We start from the raw sequence: 18,985 nt of genomic DNA, 5'->3' as shown, positions 1-18,985 counted from the left end.
CATGTGTCAATAATTGTCTCATTTATTTATTTTAGATTAGAAGAAGAAATATCTGAGACAAAGATGACAACAGTCAGTGACATAAACTGTTCATAATCCGTTCATCTCACAAAATATGTGTAAAATACACAACATTTAAGTCAGTGTTTGGGTTTGAAACCACTAAATCCGATATTCACAAAACAATATAAGAACATAAGCACATACTTTCTTTTGTTTAAGATTTCCTCGCTATTCAACCAGCTATCAAGTTACTCAAGTTTACTGGCAACAAATCATAATAAAAGACATATACTATTGTACTACATACTTTAATAGCATATAATAATAACTGAAAGTCACATTTGGTTCAAATTACAATGTATTTGTTTAGCGCTTTTCACAATACAAAACAGTGCCTTACAATCCATTCCCTAAGATATTATGATAAGGACTATCTAACAGAAACTTTTCCATTCTCACCTGATTCAGCAGTACAGGAGTGACTCTATAAGGTGACCTTTACTTCACAACTCTCAACAGCTAAATTAAAAAAAAAGAGAAAAATGACCTGAATCTTATGCCAAACCACTTGACAATCCAAATCACGCCCCAAGGGTCTCCTGTGGGTGGGTGCAGCCCATATGCCCGCCCTCCAAGCTGCGTCAGAAAGTCAGTCGCCTGGGTTTCCATTCATCATATTGACAGTAACATACAACCGATGTGAAAATTCCTGCGCTGCCTCCACCCCACTTAGATTACATTTCTATTGTGTCAACTCATTTACCAAACAATACGGTTTGTTCACTTCAGCAGCTCCTGTGGGAAAGACTAAATGCTGCAGACGTCAAGTGATATAAGATTTTTCTTTATAAGCATGTCACGAAACTCAGAGCCTATAGCTACTCAGCACAACTATAGCAGTAACCTCTGAGGGATTTATCTGACTGAAGTGAACTAATGTAACAAGCAAAGCCACGGGCAAATATTAGCAGATGAAATGACCTTGAGGTTCAAAAGCACACAATATGATTTTTCACTAAATATGTCACAAATAACTTGACTTAATCAGTGATACAAATACTTAGACAAGGTTGACCAATGAGGCATATATTTCATATATTTAAAAAACGGTTAGTTCCAATCCTTGATTTTGATTGGTCAATAGCTGTGGTTTATTCATGATAAAACACGGCTATGATCAACGGTTCTATTTTTCACTGCGCAACACTGCGGTTCCTATGTTGTTTTTATTTGAGCTTTCATGCATATTACACGTTGGAACGTTGTTGCTGTTCACGGTCAGGGACTATTTTTTTCTAGCGGAAGGAAAGCTTTTAGTGATTTTACGTCATGAAACTTGCACTAATACATATTTATTTTTACTTTAATATTTATTGTGTGGTAACCATTTTATAAAAGCAACAAGGTACTCGAGGCAAGTGCTGTATCGTGAATAAATAACACCTGAAGGGCGTTATTAGGTACGACGCAAAGAGGAGAATATCATTCTTATTCACGATACAGCACAGCCTCTCGTACCTTATCGCTTATATATATTCTAATTCTAATATGCTGTTGTGCTTACTATAATCAATGTATTTCTTGATATCTTTGTGGAAACTTTGATATCTTTGTGGAAGATTTTTAAAAAATCAGATCTGAAAAAAATTCTGGATTCTTTGACAAATAGAAACCATTTATTTGAAATAGATCCTAATTTTGCATATATAAATTAAAATTATATACAAAAAATTAAAAAATAAAATAAATATTTACAGATAAACTTGGTACATTACATAAAAAAATATATTAAAAAAACAATAAAAAAAATTAAGAACAGGCCTCAAACTCCGCCATTCATTTGCAATTTAACATCTATAATAATCAAAACAACCAAACCTGCTCTGGATATCCCAAGTGATTTTAAATGACACTTCTAGTGTAAATGGATAACACTCTAAAAACAGGTAACACTCTATTTTAGGGTTCAATTTTCACTATTAACTAGGTGCTTATTAGAATGCATGTTACTAGGATATTGGCTGTTTATTATTACTTATAAACCACATCTTAAAGCCTTATTATACATGACCATATCCTACATCCCTTAATCCTACCCAATACCTAAACATAAAAACAACTTTACTAACTGTTAAGAGGCAGTAGGGATTTATTGAGGCAAAATTCATAGTTAATAGTGAATATGTGTTCCCGAAAAAAACAGTAACAAAACAAAAAACCCAGTAACATTTAATGAACAAATTCTCTTGAAAGATTAAACAAAGTTTGTTCACAATAGTGGATGGAACACAAAATAATCCTCTCCAAAAGAACAAAAAATGTATCTATTAAAAAACAAATATCACTGTTATATAAACGGGGCAATTCCTCTCACCACCATCGCTGTTCTGGCTCTAATAAACCAGCAACGTGCCTGTCACTGCGCCATTTCAATTGGTTCAACAGAAGGTGAGGAAACCTCCTTTGTGACTAAGCATCAGTTCCCAGGAGCGCTGTGCGTGCTACATAGCACCTCCTGCACTGTAACACTGAAAGTGTAGCGGCATCCTTATCAAAGTCCCACAGCTGCAGCCAATACGGAAACCTAAGCTGGGAATTCCACGTCGCACAGTATACTGTAACACTATCCCGAAAGCTACGATTTCTTTTCCGTCTTTGTGTTTTCTCAAAGAATCGGAAGGATAAAGAGCTCAGCTACTGGCTCGCCACCAGCGGGGGAAATACTCACTTTTAAATGCGGCCAAACTGCGTGCAGAGTACATGCCACAACAATAACTTTGTAACACAGCCCGCCACCGACACAATAAAAACAGAGTGCCGCTTAATATGTGCGAAACACTGACACCTTCCTTTCCTCGCTGAATAACCTTATGTAAGATACGGTGTTCACTCAAGGTCAGCCACTTAAGTAATAAATAAATGAAACATAGTGGAAGAAACAGATCAATGAAATTTAATAAAGTTGTACATTTACTTACGAGAGACTTTCATCCTGTTAAAAAAGAACAGTCCTGTGAAGTTTAAACCAGGATTGCTTCTTCCCAAAACATATTTTCTGTGCGCCCTTAACTGTCTCCTCTTCTGCTTCTCTCTCAGCTTTGGTGTTTCTCTCTCTCTCACACACGTCCTATTTCCCTCCCCTTTATTTTTCACTCCCTCTGTCTTTGATTTAGTCTCATTGGTCCTCAAGTCCAAGCCCCCTTTCCAGTATATCTACCCCCTCCATTCCTCTTCTCTCTTCCACTTAAACCATCACAACTCACTCTTTCTCTTGGCACTGGCCTTTCGTTCGCCCTCTAAGTGGCAGGACACTGGAAATGCGGGAATTTCTTTTCTTGCCGTCTCATGATGTAATCAACCCCCACTGATCCCTTTGGTCTCCCAAACCTACAATCTATCTCATGTAGAAAAGATTGCAAGATGTCTCACATCCCTCCCTTAACTTTGAGTTTTATAGCTTGGGGGGGACGACCTTGATGTTGGCAAAATATTCCTGTACAAGCAAGCAGGGTGAAACAGTCGCCCTCTTCCGTCTTAAAAGTTCTTTGAACCTTTAACATACAGTACATTGAACCTTTCCATTACACAAAACGATTCTTTATATTCAGATTTATAATGTCCTTCACTCTTAGAAATGTTTCTTTTAACAACTGTTCTTTAGGGAACCCCAAAAAAATGGATCTTCAATGGCATCGCTCACTTTTGGAACCTTTATTTTTAAGCGTGTTGCTGGGAAAATGGGAAACCAAAATGGTCCAAATTCCTGTAATGCCACTCTGGATGACGGAAAACCGAATGAGAATGGAACACCAAAAGAAGTGAACACTAAAAGAGATTCACTGGGGAAAATATGGCACATTATGTAGTGTCTGCTGAGTGTTTGCTGCCCACCGATTGTTACATACATCAGAAATGTGACCCAAAGCATTATGGGAAGGCCCTTGTGGGCTGTAGCTACTGCTGTGGGATCAAACAATAAAGAAAGAAGACAAAAGACTGTCGCCAACAGAATGCCAGAAAGCATTCCGCCAAACTCAAAGGAACATCTTTGTTGTCTGATCGAGCTTTTTTAATTATGGTTTTGGGCCATATCATAGTTGCAATGCATTACAAACAAATGTTGAAACAGTATTTATTTTGTTAAATACATATAAAGTATGAGGTGCATATAATTATTATTGTCTGTACCGATTATTATCGGTATTATCGGTAATGTATATGGTACATTAGAAATTGTGCATTGATACTTTTAAATATATTTAACATACTAAAAACATGAAATACATTTAAATGTATACAGTGTAAATAATGTTAACATATGAAATAATTTAATTAAAAATGTATAATTTTACTAGGGCTGTCCAACAATTAATTGCGATTAATCGTATCCAAAATAAAAGTTTGTGTTTACATAATATACAGTATGTGGGTGCACTGTGTATAATTATTTTGTATATATATATATATATATATATATATACACACACACATGAATGTATATTTAAGAAAAAATATTATTTATATATAAAATATTTATATTTATATATAATGTAAATTATATATAAATCTATATACAGTATATAAATGAAAATATTTCTTAAATATATTCAAGCATGTGTGTGTATTTATATATATAAAATAATTATACACTGTGCACCCACATATATTATGTAAACACAAACTTTTATTTCGGATGTGATTAATCGCGATTAATCGTTTGACAGCCCTAAATTTTACATTTTTAAATAAATTATTTTAAAAAAGACAAATGTATTTTATGTTTATATTTATATATATATATATATATATATATATATATATATATATTTATTTCTTTTTTAAGGGTTAGGTTTATGACAAAATATAATGTATAAAATAAACAATAATTTACATCATAATCCCTGCAGAATCTTATTTGGATATATAATCCTATAGGAGTACAAGCTCTCCATAACGTTAGTCTTAACATTTCTGTACATATTTGATCTATGAATCTTAAAAAAAAAGGCTTCAGGCAACTACACCAATAAACCCAGGAGCAGCAACACAAGATAACGGCTGTGAAAGCCTTTTTTGACCACCTTACAAAAACACAACTTAAGTTATGAATCAGCCAGACGGGGCTGTCGAGTGACTGAAAACAGCCGTGACACAAGCTCACAATATCTTACAGTAAAGCCTGATGCTTTCATTGGAAAACACCTGGAGATAATGCATGGCACAGAATCAAAGTTCCACGGGCTGAGTCAGACGCCCCCGAGGGGACGCAGGACTGACAGATAACTCAAACACATGCTTTTTTTGACTTCGCTGTGTCAGAATAGACTAGATTCCTTGTAAGAGGAAACTGTCTTCTATACTAAATGGCAGACAAACATGAGATTGTTGTCTGTGGAAACCTCTGTGCTTGATGTGTCATGGTAAAACATCCGAACATCTGGTGAGACAACGGAAAAACTACACATCAAAATCAGTGGGCCAAACATTTAAAGATATACACTGACGACCAACTATATATATCAAAAGGAAACTTTTTTGGCCACTATTCTGGTCATAACACTACATGTAGGCCTGGTTTCAAAGACAGGGCTTAGATTAAACCAGGATTAGGCCTTCAATGAGGACATTTAAGTAGCTTTTTAAAAAAATGTGCAATTTAGAGACAAAACAACAGCAGTGACATATTTTAAGCCTTGTCTGTGAAACTGGGGGAAAACGATGCTCAAACATGAATAGATTTTAAGGCTGTGTTCAATTTCTGAAAGCTTTTATCATCAGCGGTACTTCACTACCCCACATCCTGATCTAAAAGTAATGTCCTTGAGCAAGAACTAAATATTTACACGTGGTAATGCGCCTCATGTGCAAGAAAAGAGACGCGATATGTGTATGGGGACATGCAGACGTACCCAAAATCTGTATACGCTCTGTCTGGCTAGTGATGTGGTGCGTCACGCCAAAACAGACATAAATCCGGCTCAGATTACCATCTCCCTATTGTTCATGTGTGGATTATATTACGACCACACAATGTGTATAGCGTAAAGGGCAGCAAATGTGTAAACACGTCTGCGGTTGAGCGTAACGTGATTGATTGCCATGTACGGTCAAACATTTTGGGACACTGGGTTTTTAAAACACCATTCACTGTATGTGTGTCTACGTCAGATGAGTCTATAGACGTCAAAGAAGCATTCATGCATCACCAAAACACATAAACTGGCAGTGATTCATCTCACCCAGCATCATCTCACCTAAACACGTTTGACCAATGCAGGCGCGTCATGTACCTATTTTTCTGAGGACATGCCAGTGCTAGGTGAGATAAGACATGAGCAACGAATTAAACCATTTATACGGATGGCTGTGGTCCACTGCCATTTTCGATCATGCGTTTATCATTTATTTTGGCTACTTTTCAATTGACTTTTATGGATAGATTTAGTTTTACCTTTGTCACAGATCCAGTCTTTCAATATTACAATATGGAAATCCATATATAAAAATGCAATTATCTTGTATGCATAGAAATAAATTGTATTTCAAAGTATATTCAGATAGAAAACATCTCGGTTACGTATGTAACCCTCGTTCCCTGAGTCTTTATCTTTCCGCTAGGGAACCATAATTTTAAATAGTAATAATATTTCACTATATTACTGTATTTTAGATCAAATAAATTTGATGAGCATAAGAGACTTCTTCCAAAAACATTAAAAATAATATATATATATATATATATATATATATATATATATATATATATATATATATATATAATTACTGTACTTGGTTACAAAAGAAAAAATGCTTGGTATGAGATATAAAAAATATCTATAGTAAACTGATTTTTTTTCCACATACACAATCAAAACTTTTACTACAATTCAAAATCCATTTTATTTTCTGTGAAACTTTTTACTTTTATGAATATATGATAAACAAAATTCTAGCTATATTATTAGCCTTAAAAAAGACAATAGTTTGTTCCAAAAAAACAGAAAAAAAAAAGAAATGACATTTTCCGACATTAATGGACCAACAAAAGTGTGCGAAATGAAGTCAACACTCAAATGAAAACTTGTTTGTGCTCAGCTTGATGCTTGGAGACTTACAGACCGCGCCAACAGCCTTTTGAGCCCTATTCAACTCAGAGGTCACAACTGCTGGCGAAGCAAAACATGGCTTTACAGGGAAAAGCCCTTGGTCATGGTGGCAACGGTGTGTGGGAAATCTCCTCTATTATCTCACTGCCTAGGTTTTAATTAACCCTACCTCCAGAGCTTCAGGAGCCCCTGTTGGGCAACATCCTACATACAAAAGTCAGGAATTAAAGAGAGGTGCCACTCAGGAATCTCACAACATCACACGTCCACTCCTCGGTGGCAGGAGTTTTGCCTATAGAGGTTCACAGCTGGGCTGTGGGCTAAAGGAAATTACAATCGCTGGGAAGTACACACAAAAGCAGCCCTCCAGATAAGATGTAATAAATTCTTCTTTCTGACAAAACATTTGGAAGAACTGCTGCCTTCATGGTTGGCAAAAACAACAAGGATTAGGTCAGATGGGGATTTTTGGGAGGACATAACGCTCGTAATACTCATTTCCCGACCATGTCATGGGTTTTAAACGAGTATAATTTTCTGATGAAAACAGTAGGTACGTGATAGCACCAAATCAGGGTTAATAAAACAACCACATTTAAAGTCTCAGACAGTTAGTGTACTCATGCTATTTAAATGACTTTCCTCCATGGCATGATGTTGACGCAGCCCGTCTAACTCATACTGTAAGCCAAAAAGACCTATATCTGATTCTGATTTGCTAAGTATCTGCACGGCTAAAGCCGATTTTAATTAGGCCGATTTTAACCCCGATTCACCCCTTCCGATAATCTTAAGGATCGTAAAATAATCTGATCAGATATTCCTGCCGTGTGTGGTGTGGTAAGACTGCTCTCGTCTGCTCGGAAAGATGCCGGGACCGCTCCGATTTCAAATCGGGGATATCCAACATGTTGGATTTTTTTGGCCCGATTTCTTCTCGTGTGTGGTGTCGCGAGGTGACGAGACGCAGAGGAAGCACCGGCGGGAAACAAAATCAAAACAGCCGGCACCCGGCGGTATGGCGCATCAGAAAGTCCAGTAAACGTTTTTTTGGGGGGGGTTTCCGTTAAAAACAAACACACTATCGCCACCGCATCCTCTTCGTCTGTTTACTCTGGAGTCACGTTTGATCTAGAGGGATTTTACAAGATTTTCCGTCTGACCTGGGAATGCTCGGGAGTCAAACCGGTTCGTGTGTGATGTGTTGATTTTGCCGTGTGGCTGCGCACCACACACTATACGACCAAAACTGTTAGACCCGTGATTTTTTATCGCCGTGTGTGGGGTCTCTCAGGTTTGGAAAAACGGCCGACAATTTTAAAATCGTCCCTCCTTAACCCCTTTCGAAGAACCCGATTTCATCAAGAGCAACGTGTACATGAATCAACATCTTTGTTGATCCTGGAACAACATTTGAATCAACCAATCAGATTTGAGGGACACGTTTTTTAGTTTATGTTAAGTTTAAGCTTACAACCACGGTTTGTGTTATTCACCTGTCATTTCCCTTTGATTTTTGGGATCGTTTATGGGTAGGGTTAGATTTAGGAGTCAGGATTACATTTTCAAACAGAAATGTTGTTCCAGGATCAGCAAACTATGTTGACCCAGGATTGCGTCTAACTTGGCAAAATCAGGGCGCGCAACCCCTTTCGAACCAAAAAAAAAAACAACAACAAAAAAAAAACAGAAGTGTGGGTCTACTTTCAAAGGCACGCAGTGAGAGCTTATTAATTTTGAGAGTGAAAAACACTTGTTGACTGCTGATAAAGCTCATTGGGTCACAAGTCACTCTGTGTGTTTTTGTCCAGAAATGAATTCAAACAAGACTGGCGCAGCTGTAGTAACACACTCGCCTGATCCATTCAAGGACACCCACTGATTATCTGCTTTCATCCACAAACCGTAAGCCTTATTTGAGGTCACTCGCCATAAAAATATACCATCTTTTACTAGTTAATCAATTCAATGTACAATCTTAGAAAAAAACGTTCTAAAGCGCTACAAATTTGGAACCCCTAAAAGCTTCTATACAGAACCCTTTTTAATTGGGTTCAATAATAAGAACCCTCTAGGGTTCTTTGTAACCAGGAAAAAGGTTCTATATGGAACCTTTTGGGCTCATTCATTATCATTTGTAATCCTTTCCGGATTAAATATCTCATATTATTGACAAACATCAAGCCCCTAAAATGTATTTATGAATGCATGTGACTGATCACAAAATTCAAGATATGGGGGTTCGAAAATGTGTATATTTATATAATTTGATGTAGTTAATCAATATCACACGAAGAGTGCCATTTTAGTTTTTATAAGCATGATTAAAATGTGATATTAAGTTCCTACAACAGTTTAATATACAATAATTGAATTACAATTACAAAATGTTGCAGAAAAATTAATAATAGCCTATAAAGAACCTTTGTGCCAAAACAAGGGTTCTTTCTTGTCATTATAGAGCCTTTTTTTAGCATAAAAGGTTCTTTGGAGTTGAGTAAAGAACCCATATATAGAACCCAAATGAACCCTTTTTTCTAAGACTGTACCTATCATATAGGTGTAGACTATACTTATGGTGCTTTTTTTGTCAATTGTGGAGGCTAAAATATGTGGTCATTGTGTCTTTAATGGAAAGAACTGGGTGTAGATATTTTTTTTTTATGGAGAATACATAAAAAAAAATAAAACTACACATAAAAGCTATGAAAGAACTATCAACGTTTAATGATATTTTTACATTGTGTGCATTATTCATAATGATATTGTGAATACTGACTTCACTGTGAAGCTAAATGCAGTCAACATTGTTTTAATCCTAACAAAGAATGACAGCTTAAAATGATATGTCCATTTCGGGAGTCCTGCACGTGGTGAAAGAGCCTCGTCTGATAAATATTTGGATCGCTCTAACCACGGAAAATCGCTTTGGATTGTTTGTCACACTGCACATTTGTGTAAAATATGATACACAACAGAACATTCCTCCACAAAAGGAGAAAAATGAAATATATGGGAGGATTAAAGTGTAGCCGTATACCAAATAAGCCCATGACATCTCTGGGTCTTAAATTCACCGGCCCCATAGCTGTAAATTGATAGTACATTTCTGACATTGCGGCTGTTATGGACCAAGCCGAAAAGCTACTGCAAAGAAGTATGCCAGGTCTTTATGGCAAAAACCGACACTCCTCCAGTTTCAAGTAAAACCGAGACATTCATACTTTATCAACTTTCCTAACCGCAGTGCAGTGACTCTAAACTCCCCCAAATAGAGGGCTAAATAAGGACTAGCGAGTAATATTCAATGCTCTGAATATTATCAAACATCTGGGAAATGTAAAGCGTGACACTTTGTAAACAGGTTGTTGGGTTTTTGGGGGGATTTTAACCAAAGTGAGGTGACAGGAAAAGTGCAGCAAGGATTTTTGCAGTCTTTCTTTTTCATCAAAAGCTTAGTTAATGTTTCTTGACAATATTAAAAGCGGGTACTGACCAAAACATTTTCTAAGCTGTTGCCAAAAGTGTTAAGAGACTATAATCCAGAGGCATAGAGCAGGTGTTCGCTCTCTGACCTCAGGGGTCAATATGTCTCTCCGCCACACATGTTTTCCATTAAAATCTCTCTAGTGAGCAGCTATACAAGGAAAGGCAGCTCAACCTGAACCACAAGAATACCTCAGGACCTTCCCTCCAGACACAAGATCCCCTAAACAAGACAAAAAAAAAATCAATCAGATGAGCTCCCTGAAAAAATACATCTAGCAGACATTCTCTGTGTGCCAGATAAACACTTCCAGGCGTTGGACTACAGCCATTTTCCCACATGCTAAAGTGTTTTGACAGCCATTTCAGGAGCTCTACGGTTTTATTTTGTGTATATTTTCAGAGAATTAACAACATTGTTCATCAAAGCTTGCTGCCGTCATCCACGCAGCGATACTCAAAAACTTAAAGGAAGATCTGTAGGGTGAACCTTCGAAAACCATGTTAAGACAAACAAATCATGCTTGAACCATCACGGGAGAGATGAACGAGTCTGGACGAAGGAGAAGAAAAATATGTATCTACCAGACAATATCAAAACACTCCACTCACAAAAATATTAGTTCATAAGAAACGAAAATCAGGTCAACATTTATTCACCCTCATGTCGTTCCAAGCACATCCCACTTTCTTTTTGCCGTAGAACATTAAGACAATTGAAGAGTGTACCGGTCTCAAAATCATTCTTTTGAGTCTGATCTTTTCAATGAATCATTTGATTCAGTTCAGATTCATTACTACTTCTATCTTGAACTCTCATGAACAGTGATAGTTCATCCAAAATGAAAAAAAAAATCAGGTCAACATTTACTCATGTCGTTTTTTGCCTCAGAACATAAAGACATTTTTAAGAGAATACTACTCAATTAATCATTTGATTCGGTTGATTCATTACTACTTTTATCCTGATCTATCAAGAACAAGACAGAATTAGGGCATATGTCAATATATTCCAACACCTTCTCATCCTTTGGCGTCATATAGGTGACGCCATATGACATTTCGTCGAAATATTACGCACATGGCACCTTTTAGCGTCAATATAACACGCACTGTTATGGTTTAGGTCTGGCGTAGGGTCTGTGTCTCATATTGACGTTAAAGGTTGCCAGTCACCTGTGTGACGCCTTGGGTTCTGCGTGTTATATTGACGCTAAAGGGTGCCATGTGTGTAGTATTTTGACGAAACGTCATTTGGCGTCACTTATATGACGCCAAAGGATGAGAACGGGCTCTATATTCAGTGAATATCTGCATAAAATTCAGTATTTTTTCAAACCCCTTTTTTGCCCCTTTTCAAGCTTGACAGCTCTAGTTTTCATAATTTTGTCTATTCATAGATGCCACCTACGTCACTACAAATAGAACGCCACCATATTTACAACCAATCTCGTCTGGTATGGCCGCCCAAACTCCCCGAATGAGAGAGAGAGACAGAGACAATTTCAATTTTAGGCTCCAATCCTTATTTGTTACCCCCAGTTTTATTTTTATTCATTATTATCTGCCCCAGACTTTCCCCAATTTGCCTTCCATGATATATATATATATATATATAGTCATTAATCTCGTGCATTACCCCTCCCAATAGGCTACAGTGGGGATCGTTTGAAGGCTTTTAAGAGTATCGACGCATACCAATATGCTGTGGCTGGATGAGTAAAAGACGTAAAATTGCAGCACCTGGACACCAAGGATTTATATTTAATCATGAGAAATGTAATTGGTATTATTAAAAATAAATATATGATTTTGGTGGTTGTTAGCTAGTTAAGTGGCTAACAGCTGGTAGCTTGCCAGCTGTTAGTCACGGCTCACGGCTATCTGTCATTAATCTGGATTAGGCCTGTCACAACAGTCAATAAATCATTTAATCGCACGATAAGAAAAATGAGCTGGTTAATTTTTCTGTCTGTAATAATTTCCATTTGCATGCTTGTTTGTTTTCTTTGTCTCTCTCTCTCTCACTCTCTCTCTCTACCAAAGAGACTGTATGACAAATCGTTATAACATAATTGACTTATTTTACGTGAATAATCTTCAAAACGGAACACAAAACAGAGCTCAATTCATTACTATCGCGCTGTATAGGGGTCTATGCGCGCTTCGGGTCGGGTGTGTGCGCACAGAAAGATGAGACATGATACAATGTGATCTGTTCAAATGACAGCTAACCACTTCTTTCTTCTATCATTTTCTTTTGGTATATAATAAAAAATCCTCTTTTGGCTGTTTGCGCAGACATTGCAGGCATTACTGAGACCGTCGGTCGTAAAGATGGCGGTGCAAAGCTGTACAGTGACCCGAATGAATTATATTCTATGGGTGACAGAAAGTCATACAGGTTTGGAACGAAATAAATGAGAAAAAGATGGTGCTGTCATAACAATTTATCAAAAAATAAGTGGACTAATTATATATCTGCTTCTCAGTCACTTCCCCTATTTAGTTCTTCCCCACCTCAGGACATGTGTGAATGTGTTTTGAGCATACTTACACAAAGCACAATGACAGCCTGTACATACGTGTTCAGCGTGTGAAAAACACCTCAGACACTGTTATAATGACAAATCTTTGCACCTAAAATCAATAGGGGATTTTAAAAATACTGTTTTACAACTATTTTCCATGTCATGAACACATAGTGTATCCTGTAATTCACGTTGCTTTGTGATACAGTATAAACATTCTCACAACACAGCAATTTGGCTTTCCGTGCCAATGTCTCACAGCTGTGGGATGTTGCAATTATCAGCACACATGTCTTGCTCTTGCTGCATAGCAGGTTTAAAAGAAACTACAATCTCTGTAATTTCACTCAAGAGTGTCTAGTGTCTATATATATTAAAGAAAAATGCTTCTTACAAAAATGTATGTGACAGTACCAGAAGGTAATGAATAACACTTTATGGCACTTCAGGTATTTCAAAAAATATGATTGTGCTATCATATTCACATGGTATTGCCTTTGCATATGGTATTATAATATATTACGTATTATATTTAATAATAAATAAATAAATAACACTTAAAAGCTAAACTATCCATATAAGCTTTATAGTTCAGTATAGATTAATTTTAGTTAAAATGAAAAAGTATTGAGATCTGTGAGATCAATTCACATTTGCATCAGCAGGGGTCTCTCTTCATCTAAAAACAGTATCTAAGCTAATGCAACTGGGAAAAAAAGTCTTAAAATATATAAAATAACATTTTCTCCAACAATAAGTACAAGACAAGACCTGTGATTCCATGACTTTTTGCCGTCTAACTTAATTACATCATATATTAAAACATGCCAGCAGAATATTTGAAAAAGCCAACAAAGCACTATTCACTGAAATGGAAAAAAAGTAAATTACCGTACTACATTCTTTATTCTATCCTTGAACAGCCACTGAAATAATTCTCAGTCATTGGTGATTTATTCATCTCTCTCAGACGTTGTCAGTGCCAGGGTTATATTTAGAAATGCAGAGAAAGTCACGACCCACAGGTCTGTTAATATGTCACGTTATCCATGGTCTCTGCATTCAGACTCTGGCACACATTAGTGAAGGTTGTCAATGATTTACCCTCGTGTGACACAGATAACCCTTAACAGCTGGGCAGATACACATTCACAAGCTGGGTTTAACAACAGCAACACAAAGCATCCATCATGTATGAAATAGAATAATGTAAAGAAGTTATAATAACGCACTTTAGGAGAGTTACATAGACTGCTGAGGACTTCTTACGTAATGGATAGGACTGGACTCATTCACTTCCAGGATAAATGGGTTTACCATCACAGCCACTGATGGTTTGCCACTGGAAACATTTATGCATCCTCAGTTCACACATTTTCACTATGCCTCGTCTATCTGAGAAAAATCTGAGGAACTCTGAGGAAACTACCACCAGATTCCATCAACACTAGACCAGAGCCACGTCTAAGAACAAAACCTGAGGTGCCTGTTTAATTTACAAGCTTTTCCAGTTCTCTGGGAATCATTTATCCCCTGCCCTAATGAGCACTCAGCCTGGAAATCAACAGTCATTTTCTTGTGGTTTCTAAGGCTCCTTTTGGTTTTGAAATCTCACAATCTGACAATGTTCCAGATCAAATGTTTGAATCAGATCCCCTTGAACAACGGAAAAGCCACGGTCACTGATAATGAAATAGACTCCACCTCCCTACAAAGAATCCTTCATCAGAGAAAGTTTTGGGCCTGATGGGGCAGCATTGCAATTGAGCTCTTCGGAGAAGACCATTTCAACGAATCCGATATCTACCACTTAAAGGGATACTCCACTCCCCCCCCCCCCCCCCCAGAGTTAAACAGTTGAGTTTTACCATTTTTGAATCCATTCAGCCGATTTTCGGATATTTAGAAGAATATCAGTAACCAGACAGTTTTTGGTCTTATTGACTTCCATAGTAGGAAAAAAATATACTATGGAAGTCAATGAGACCAGAAACTGTCTGGTTACTGATATTCTTCTAAATATCCGAAAATCGGCTGAATGGATTCGAAACGGTAAAACTCAACTGTTCAACTCTGGGGGAGTTGTAAAATGAGCCTATTTCCCCAAAAAAGTGGAGTATCCCTTTAAGCATGCCAGCATTTGGCCATCCTGAGTGGCACTACGCTTTCAGAGAATGGGATATATCCAGTGAAGGAGCGAGAGAAAAAGGTGAAGTGCTTTTGTTGGCTCGAGTGGCTCGGGCCTCTCCCCTACTTATACTTCCAAAAGCAGACAACGGGGATATGGGGGTCCAGCATTGTGTTTCTCAAAACCTTCAGATCAACCTTCTTTGATCTGAAAAGCTCTAGTGGAAGCCCTCATCCCAAATGACCTGCTCACCCTCACAGAGAAGAACGTAAAGACAGTTTTCTATAGATAAATGAAATACAACTTCAACAGCAAATAACAAAAAATAACTTCTAGGTGCCCATAAATGTTGCATGTCTAACTAAAAACATCTGAGATGACGGACGGACGGACAGAAAAATGTATAGTTATTAAATTATCAAATTTCTAGAGCCAGACCGATATCGGCAGGCCGATATTATCGGCCGATATTAGGCATTTTCTAAAATATCGGTATCGGCAGTTATAATGGCCGATACATAAATATTTCAAACATAAAATAAAAACGGACGAATCACGCTTCAACCATGTCATGAGTGTTGGAGTTGTATAGTTTGTCCACCAGAGGGCACTCTACACCGTCCCTGTTGGCAACACTCATGTATAACGCGCCACACATCCTGAACATTTAGACATAGAGAAAAAGTATCAAATGTATCCTGTGCATAAAAGTTAGCTTTTTTCTTTTACACGTGTGTGAAATCCAACGACGCCAAGTGTGCGTTGCAAACTGTCGTTCTATAATGGATTTAGATTAGAATCGCTAAATGGTAGGTTTTAGAATTCAGGCAGCAATTGATGATTGAAAATGGTTTGATGTAGCTTGATGGAAAGAATTTAAAAAGTGCGGGTAAAGGGGTAAGCAAGCTGACATTGTTATTATAAGGTAGCTTATAAGGCAATGAAGGGGCTAATTATTATTTTATTTACCAGAACTTTAATATATTTGGATGTTTCTCTGTTCTGTTGTGACAATAGAAACAAGTTTCTCTTTAAAATGCATTATCATATTATTTTAGTTAAAACTCATAAATAACAACAAATAACTAATGTTAGGGAAATCTGTTAATATTTTGTTGCACGTTTCTGAAATAAAAAAAATAATAATAATATCGGCCGATATATCGGATTTTATAACCAACAAATATTTGTATCGGTATCGGCCTTCAAAATCCTTTACCGGTCGGGCTCTACAAATTTCCATCAATAAATGAAAACAGTCAGAGGAGATGTGGTTAGAAAAATAAAAGTGAGCATTACCCGTAAACACCATATTAAAAAATGACTCAATGACAGCAATACAACAGTGAGTGTGGTGATGATCTTTACAGGGAGAGTCATTACGAGCTGTGTGGGAGAGGTCGGGAACGACAGCCCTTTGTCCTGACTCCTGACCTCTGCACTGGATACTATAAATTAAGTATGACAACTAATTGGGCTTGGTTACAGTACAGCTCTGTTGAGTTTACACTATCTCAGATGACACATTGTTGCTTAGTACCTCTCTCCCACTTGATGGTTTGAGATATTTAAATGTAATGGGCGCCAGGTGATCAATTTTTTTTACTCCCAAATTGATCTAAATGACTCTGCTAAGTTTTTAGTCTGTTTCAATGTCATGAGTTTTATTTATTACAGTCAGCTTGGCATTCTCATTAGCTATTAGCAAATCAAACATTGTTCCAAATTTTATTTTCTGGCACCTATATTCAATTAAATTACATTCAAATAAAACTATTTTGAAAATATCTGTTAGCTCAATCCAGGGAGGAAAATCAGAAAGTATCATTAAACATATTTTTTTTTTTTCCAGAGTTATGAATAGCTCATTGATTTTATGCTTGGACAAAATGTGTGTCTGAGTGTTTGTCCCCATGTATGAATGGGTGTTTATGTGTTAGGATGGGATTTTTGAATGTTGTGTGTGCAGCTGTAACAGATGTGCAGAGTGTCTGGTGTCCAGATGGGCATCTATGAGAAGTCAAAGCACCAGTGCACCACAGGAATCAAAGCTGCTCCATTACTATAAACATCACTAAAGTATCTAGAACTTCATTTCAGAGCTACCTCAAACACCAAAAGGAAAATTAAACTCGTTATGGAGACTACATCCATCAGAGTAGAGTCTTAAAGATAAGAAACAAGATACTAAATGGTGTCTTCTAGGTTGGAATGCTATATCTGAGTGGGAGAAAATCGAGCTCAACTTCCTGTCTACGGTTGCCACAACAACAGAACTGAGATAATAACACCCAATTCCTCAAGCCTCATTTAAAAAAATATATAAATATATATGCCTTTTAAAAATGTTGGAGGAATGCACTTATTTTTAACAAGCAACACACTGAACATTTATGATCTATTTAAGGATGATTCTGTACACGATCAAATAAAATCAACCAAAATTGTGAAAACTGTAAGAATTTTATGCGAGTGTAAGAAGATATTTAGCAATATGCAGCAAAATGCTGATAAAAAGAATATATTTACTGTATATTAAATATCAATATTTAAATAGATACTTATATTGAAACATTTTAAAGCATGTGTAATGCCACATGAGGATGTTTGTGGACATTTCCGAGTGATAATGCAAAAAAAGGCATTAATTCACTGAATAAAAGAAAACAAATTTGTTTTACAAAGTAACAAATCATTTCACAACTCCATCAGCATGTTTTCCACTGAGGTTTATTTCACAAATTCAATTAAAATATCTATATCTTAAAATCCCCATACTCTTCAGCCATGTAATAAAAATAAAAAGCATGGTACTTAAAGGGGTCATATTATGCTTTTCCACTTTTCAACTTTAGTTTGTGTGTGATGTTGCGGTTTGAGCATAAAAAAGATCTGCAAGGCTCCAAAGCGAGATATTTTTGATATATAAATAAAGAACTGGATGTTTTTTTACTCAAGAAACACTATACATACACAAAGGCTAATGTTTTATGTATTTTGAGGAGCAGAGAAGAGTGTCAAGTAGTTCACTTTTTTAAAAAAAACTGATTTGCTGATTATTTACTCACCCCCATGTCATCCAAGATGTCCATATCTTTCTTTCTTCAGTTGAAAAGAAATTAAGGTTTTTGATTAAAACATTCCAGGATTTTTCTCCATATAATGGACTTCATTGAGCACCAAACGGTTCAAGGTCCAAATGAGAGTTTCAGTGCGGCTTCAAAGGGCTTTAAACGATACCAGACGATGAATAAGGGTCTTATCAAGTGAAACGATCGCTCATTAAAAAAAAAAAAAAAAAAAGTTTAAGTTTTATAAACACAAATGCTCGACTTGCTCTGTTCTGTGATGCGCATTCTTAACTCTTCAGTTCGAACTCGTTCATCAAAATGAATGAATCTTTTTTCAAGTCATTTCATTCGCTGAATTAACCAAATGACTCGAAAAAAGATTTGTTCATTTTGATGAGAAAGAAAGACATGGGCTTCTTAGATAACATGGAGGTGAGTAAATTATCAGCAAAAGTTTTTTTTAAAAGTGAACTACTAGTTTAGCATTCGTCGTCGAGTCAGCCTGCTCTAAGTTTATGAAAACGTAATGCAATGCACTTACTGCCCAAAGGACAAAACACTTATGTCCGATATTCTCCGAAATTTGTTGGTCAAAAATATTGTAACTCCAGTTGATTTGGATACATTTTTAATAATATAATGAAAAGTAACGTTTTTGGA

General features: G+C 36.5%; 1 protein-coding gene across 7 annotated transcripts in view; it reads right to left on the bottom strand.

Moving 5' to 3' along the window:
• The window catches only part of stard13b (StAR related lipid transfer domain containing 13b), a 109,629-nt gene that overhangs the window by 13,306 nt on the left and 77,338 nt on the right, over positions 1 to 18,985 (bottom strand). Inside the window, exon 1 of one of the 7 annotated variants that reach the window (XM_039670525.2) lies at positions 2,982 to 3,134. The exons of the other annotated variants lie outside the window; for them this stretch is intronic. Within the exon in view, the coding sequence (XP_039526459.2) occupies positions 2,982 to 2,994 (13 nt within the window). The 5' untranslated portion in view covers positions 2,995 to 3,134. Of the gene's footprint in view, positions 1 to 2,981; positions 3,135 to 18,985 lie in introns of those variants that run through there. 7 annotated transcript variants of the gene reach the window in all.

Source organism: Pimephales promelas, chromosome 16 (genome assembly GCF_988280905.1).
Source record: "Pimephales promelas chromosome 16, fPimPro1.hap1.1, whole genome shotgun sequence".
Lineage (NCBI taxonomy): Eukaryota > Metazoa > Chordata > Actinopteri > Cypriniformes > Leuciscidae > Pimephales > Pimephales promelas.
This window is presented reverse-complemented; position numbering and strand designations above follow the sequence as displayed.